The sequence below is a fragment of the Aulostomus chinensis genome, chromosome 21 (genome assembly GCF_037954235.1).
Source record: "Aulostomus chinensis isolate RoL2024-O1b breed Wild chromosome 21, RoL_Achi_v1.0, whole genome shotgun sequence".
In the NCBI taxonomy this organism is placed as follows: Eukaryota; Metazoa; Chordata; class Actinopteri; order Syngnathiformes; family Aulostomidae; genus Aulostomus; species Aulostomus chinensis.
Window position 1 is genome coordinate 22,565,989 of NC_141340.1, and position 6,459 is coordinate 22,572,447.

Consider the following 6,459-nt stretch of genomic DNA (forward strand, 5'->3'; position numbering starts at 1 on the left):
GTGGGTCAGTTTTGGGTTTAATTTTCATAAATCAGATATGTGGAGAGATGTGATGGAATTGATAAAGGGAAACTGCACAGCACTTCTCAACTGTGATTAGACTCAGAGGTCAAATGTGGCCTCTGATAATTGAGAGCAGAACAGTAGCAGATCCAGATTTTAACTGATGAATGTCCTCAGAAGGGACAGCAGATGTTCTAGGAGAGCGACTCATTCATCCACAGCATCAAGATATAAAGGAACTCTTATTATTGGTTCACCTGCAGAACGAGTCCACCGAGGCCAACTGGTTTCCTGTAAGTGGTGTGTTTCCAGGAGTCGTATGCAAGAGGGAATGAATCCAGTGTGTGTGAGGGTCCTCTGAGTGTTGACAACATTGTGACAATGACATGAGATTTCAGTTCTTGAGAATCAATGCTTTACATACAACAGTTTAAGTCCTCGCTGTTGCTGTCCGGATAAATGTGAAGGAAATAAACAGTCAATGATAAGAAAGCACAGTCGGTTCAATCAGACCCTGGCATACATGGGAAAATGGGTCTGTCTGCTGGTGAATGCTGAAGAATTAATAAGAAGAAGTATTGCTCAATGTGATCAGAGAGATTGCTGAATGAAGGTCGAAGAGAATCAAATCAGATTCATCCAGACTGTGAATTTATATTTACACTAAAATGAGGATAATATTAGGAAGATTAGTCTTCACTAAGTGGATTATTGTTTAATTGCTCTCTTTTACTGGCACCTGTTCACTGCTGTTCACCTGATATCCACCTTGAATGAACCTTACATGAAGGAACCCCTCTCACCAAGAAGGATCTTTGGTACCAGTTCAGAGAGGCAGGGCAGTCTTTCAGAAACCTACACTTCCATTTTCTCTCTTTATCCTCTGACTCATTTTCCTTTTTTTTTTTTTAATAACATATTCATTAGAGTTATACAATTTTAAATGCTTGGCAGTGAGCTGAGTTTAATCCAGCAGGGTTTTCTAACAAAAGTCACCGTAATAATGTCTCTTCTAAAATAGGTATTCAGAGGTCACATGAAGCAAATCACACACACACACACACACACACACACACACACACACACACACACACACACACACACACACACCTCTGGCTGAAGCAGATGAATATCAACCAATATCCAGCCTGTACTGCATCAGGTACTGACTGGCTTTGTTGTACTACACTTCATATTTGAATTATTAATATTAATAATATTACTGTATTAGTGTGAAGGCAACACAACAGCATTTGAGATGATTAAGGGATTTCCTGTGGTGTCTGTTTAGAAAACAGTGATGATGATGTGTCAGATGGGGGGGGGGGGGGGGGGGTCCTTGTCCTTGTAGGTGGTTCAACTTTAATGCATATTACATCAGTCCTTACAGAAAAACATGATTATATGATCACATAATTGAATGCATAATCAGCCAAAGCCCATACATTTCCACGCAAAAATGCGCAAACATGCAGGGCTTGCATGATTTCAGAATCACTGCATTTTCGTTGCAAAAAAGTCACACATACCTTTGCAGAAAGTTGAAAAATGTTGCTTTTACTTTCCACAAGAGCAGCCATTTTCCTCCTGTTTCTTTGGTAACGTTGTGACGTGACATCATCGGAAACCTGCAAACCTGGCGAAGAAGACCTGATGAAGTCTGCAAATCAGTCTCATTTGCCAGCAAAAATAAGCTGAAACTTGTTTGGCTCATCAAGGTTTTGTAAGTTTGAACCGTGTGTTTATTGAGGGCTGAAGTAAACAAGATGAACTTCAGTATTCCCAACACTTCCTGTGACGTAGTACGCTTGCTTATCACAGGAAGTCATTAGAAATGACTTTACATTAACGTCGTAGCCCAGTGAGAACAGTGTTGGGGGAATCACTTGTTTTTTCTTATCCATCAAGGTGTACTTTTTGCAAGTTCCCACAATTTTTGCATATTCCTGTAATTTCATCCCTTAAAACTGCATAAATGTCCACGTATTCAATCGCATTTTTTAAGAAAACGTGCCACAACAATCACAAAAAATCTCATCTTTCTGGACAGTTACATGATATAGCATTTGAATTTTACTACTTCACCTTATGATGTATTTGGTAGGCATGCATGTTTGTGTGAGGAAGGGCGAGTTCGCACGAATATGTATAATTATAACTACTGCTACGCAAATGGTCTTCTTTTACCTCCTGTTTTCAACCTGTGAATAGTTGTATTTTGCTTATTGAATCTTATCTCAATTCTTTTGTTCCTTAACAGAACCCTTTTTTATGTATTTTAGTTTTTACAAGTTCTGTTAAACTGTTGTAACTTTCCTCAGCGACTGAAATGATCAAAGGTGAAGAGAGACTAATGTTGTACCTTCTTCTGGCCTTTGGGAGAACGTTTGCATTGACTCTGATACGATCTAGCGTGATGTGAGAGCACGTTACCCCGTTGGTCAGTCCTTAACGGCCTCAAAGCCCTCTGGCCATCAGTCTCCCTCTGAGGGCATGGGGTTATTTAGACAAGTGAAATATTTCAGCTGTAAAAATCCTGGCGGCTTCGTTCAATTCTGCTTTGTGTTTCTGTTTCTTTTTGAAGATCAGCTGTTTTGATCAAATTTTGATAAAAAAAGGATCAGCATAGAAAAGTACATTTGTAGGTCTAATCATTTTTAGGGTATTTTTCACTCACATTTATATTATTATGCAAGTTGGCTGATGACATCATCAACTGACTGGTTACAAAACCATTTGCTCCTTTCCTAACTGAGGCTACGATGGCATTGGAGGAGAACTCAGGTGGATCCCAGTGGAGATCTGCAACATTTTTCAAGCTAAGGGACAGAGATGTGCTGGACTGAGATGTCTTTGATCCACTGTGGGCGCCGACCCCTATAGCCTTCAATAAATGGGACAAGACCCCACCCAGACAAAAATAACAAGGTGGGAGGTGCAATTCCATGTGGGATCGATCAACCGATCATCTCATTAAAATAAGCAGAGAAGTTTTTCTTTTACACAAAGAATTGTGTGTAATCCAGATTACCACTTGCTACCAACTCATTTTAGAATTTGTTATACAAACAGGGAATGTAGGGCTGCATATTTTATAAGAACAAGATGTGAGATGACCCTGACATAGGCCTGCATGTACCAGCAGGTTTGTGGAACAGTGATTCTGCCATGTTTGTACTTGAAGATGAGCTCCCGTGTGAGGGACTCCACACGACGCAGTGTTCAGGAGGAGCAAGCAGAACACATAGAAATAAATATGTGAATGAGATTAAGGAGTAAAATGTGGTGAAAGATGAGGCTTAACAGGAATGAAAGAAATATGTCAGGAGCTCTATTCAGGTCATCCGTTACAACATGTCTTGTGTACGATGTTGGGGACACTGATAAGAAGCTAAGCTGCCTGAGAATCATCACAGGGATTTATATTGATATTAATAATGCTATCATCTTGTCGGAGTTAGGTTTGAGAGATTCTGTTTTAACATGGGCAGCATGGTGGTGCAGTGGTTAGCACTGTGGCCTCACAGCAATAAGGTTCAGGGTTCAAGTCCCAGCTTGGGTGCCAAGGTTGTAATAGTTTGGGATTTTTCATTATAGTTTAGTTTTATTTAGTTTTTAATTTTTTTCTCTAATTTAGTTAGTTTTAATTAGTTTATAGAGCGAGTTTGTTAGTTTTTGTTAGTTTTCGTTTTTTTCTAAATGGTTAGTTTTAGTTTAGTTTTTATTAGTTTTAGTAGTAGTTTTAGTTTTTTCATACTTTGGGTTATTTGTCAGGTGCAGGATTAAAAAAGAATCAGACTAAGTATTGTGCAATAAAACCCAACAAAAGATACCATTTTAAAGAATGTATTCAGTTACTGTTGACCAACCAGCTGTTCACAACAACTATAACAGTCCTCAGGATAGCAGCCTGGAGTGCAAAATGTGTGTAACACTGCTTCAGGGGTTAAATACAGCTAGTGTGCCTCCCTGGTACCACCAAACACATATGAACAAAATAATATAAACACATTTGTGTCACATTTTTATATTAATAATCTTCTTAGCTTTTCTATATTAAATATGCTTTCTGTCCAACATTTGTTCTTTGGCAGCAAAAGAACAGGTTCAGTATGGGGCACAAGTAGAAATCCAGATGTTCAAACACAACAAACAAAGAAACCCTTATTTCACATGTTCAGTTAACATTTTAGTACAACTCTCAACTTTTCAAAAAAAAAAAAACTTTTTTTTTTTTACACTAACATCGTGGCAACAAAGTTTTACCATTTCAGCAGCGCGTGTGTGTGTGTGTGTGTGTGAGAAAGATGAGTGTATTTCAGTCAAGCAACAATTTCTTGTTGATCTTGAGGAAAACACGCTGCTCCAGAGATGTGGTTGTTCTGTTCCTCAGGCCAGATGACAACAGTCCACATACTGAGAAGATGCGCTCCACAAAGGCTTGTGAGGCAGGGGCACTAACAAGATCTAGTGCCACGGGGGAAAGTTTTGGATAGAGAGCCTCTCTTGATCTCCAGAACTGCAATGGTGTTTCATTAAACACACCATGTTTCACATCGTCAATATACTTCTTCATTTCGGTCAAGAGACTGTCAGCTCCATCAGGCTCATTTGTCGTCGACACATTTACCTCAATGCGCGAGGCAAGGAAGTGGTACTTCTGAAGGGCAGTATGAGGGGAGTGTTCTGCAGTTTGAGTTGCAATGACATTATCCTGAGAAGGAGTTGTTGGATTATACTGAGCTGCCAGGTTCTGCACCAAAGACTGTGCTGCCCTCCTTAGTGGCACCATGTCTGGTGTTTGAAGAATCAATGAAACGCTTGGATCCAGTAGGCAGGCTGCTGCTGGTGTAGCATCAAACTGTGGGGAATCAGGGCTCAGAATGACAGCAAAACGGTCTCGCAAGGATTTCAGCAGCACTTGAGCTAGCTGTTTCCCAGCAGCAGTAGTCATCAGCAGGTGTGCCTCAAGGTTGAGCAGGCATGGCACTACTTGTGAGAGTGACTGGCTGTCACTCTGAAGCTGGTCTGTGTGAATGGCAAAGGACTCAAGCAGCTTGACCAGGTTCTCCACCTTAGCCCAATCACTTGTGAGAAGTGTGTCCATGCCAAGCTCCTCAAGTACTTGGTTAAGTTCAGTTCTGATTTCCAGCAGCCTTCTCAGCATATCAAAAGTGCTGTTCCAGCGTGTGCTACAATCTCGGACTAGAGTTTTGCCACACTTTTTGATCAGTGCTTCATTTGCCACTGATGATTTCCTCACAGCGTGTACCAGCTTTCTTGCTTTTGATAAGAGTGAATCAGTATTTGGGTGCTTCATAACAGCTTTCAGGGTGAGCTGTAGGGTGTGGGCCAGGCATGGCATCCTCTGGAACCTGTTGTTCTCTCCATCATCTGGCAGGTCAAGCTCTTAGCAAAGAGAGGACAGATAAACAAATAATTTATTTTCATCAAATATAAAATGACCCAGCCTTCATGAGCAGGGTAGGAACAAAGATTGACCAATAGATCAACAGCTTTGCTTTTTTAAAATATTATACATTCATAATGAACCTCTATATTAGATATGAAATCATGACATAATCATAAGTATGATGTCAATGTGACAATTAACAGATGTGTGCTACTTGGGATTGACGTTTTAGAATTTGAATAGGAATGAGTAAATGAGAGCAAGTCAATTGTTTTCCTCCAATTTATATGAATTAAAGTTTACAACAGTGATTATATCATTGTTACATTATATATTTTTAAAAAATCAATAAGACTACTGTATTTGGCACTATTACTACACTCACCGAGGTCTCCAGTCTCTTCATCCTCCTTGTCTGTCTCCTCTGTGTCTGATTCAATCCATAGTTCATCCAGATCATCTTCAGCACCTTCTGGCTGAGCCTGTGAACCATCTGTGGATTCCTCACTTTGTACATGGCTTCCATCTCTAAGCAGCCGCACAGCTTTGACTATGTTGGAGCCGTTATCTGTCACAATGAGCAGAACGTTGTCTTCTCTCATACCCCAATCTTCTAATGTCTTGTCAATGCAGCGAGCAATGGTCTCCCCAGTGTGTGGATGCTCCATTCGGTGTAGGTTAAGCAGAGCATGGTAAACCTGGCCTCCAGGTGGATGATAAAAACATGCTGACACACCCATGAAAGATGCTGTTAATCCTCTCTTGCTCCAACCATCCACACAGAGGGTCAGCCTCCTGGCGTCCATTATGATCCCTTTCAATTTGTGCTTTGCCTTTTCCATCTTAGCTCCAATTAGGTTATTCACACGTGCAGCACCGGGTGATTTGAATTTTGGCTTGAGTGAAAAGCAAAACTTTTTGAAGGCAATGGAGTCACACAGCCTTGTTGACATAGCAGTCTCAATAAACATATTTACGAGTGCATCTTCCCGCTTGTAGTGTTCATGTGTGTTAACTAACCAGCAGCTACTTGGTCGTCGGAA

General features: G+C 40.5%; 1 protein-coding gene across 1 annotated transcript; it reads right to left on the reverse strand.

The window, feature by feature from the left end:
- Nucleotides 1–4,321: 4,321 nt before the first annotated feature.
- On the reverse strand, nucleotides 4,322–6,084 carry LOC147242057 (zinc finger BED domain-containing protein 4-like). Its single transcript, XM_086191396.1, has 2 exons — nucleotides 5,802–6,084; nucleotides 4,322–5,412 (listed from the first exon to the last, which is right to left on the reverse strand). Exons 1-2 carry the CDS (start codon nucleotides 6,082–6,084, stop codon nucleotides 4,322–4,324), a joined length of 1,374 nt encoding a protein of 457 aa, XP_086047522.1.
- Nucleotides 6,085–6,459: the final 375 nt, after the last annotated feature.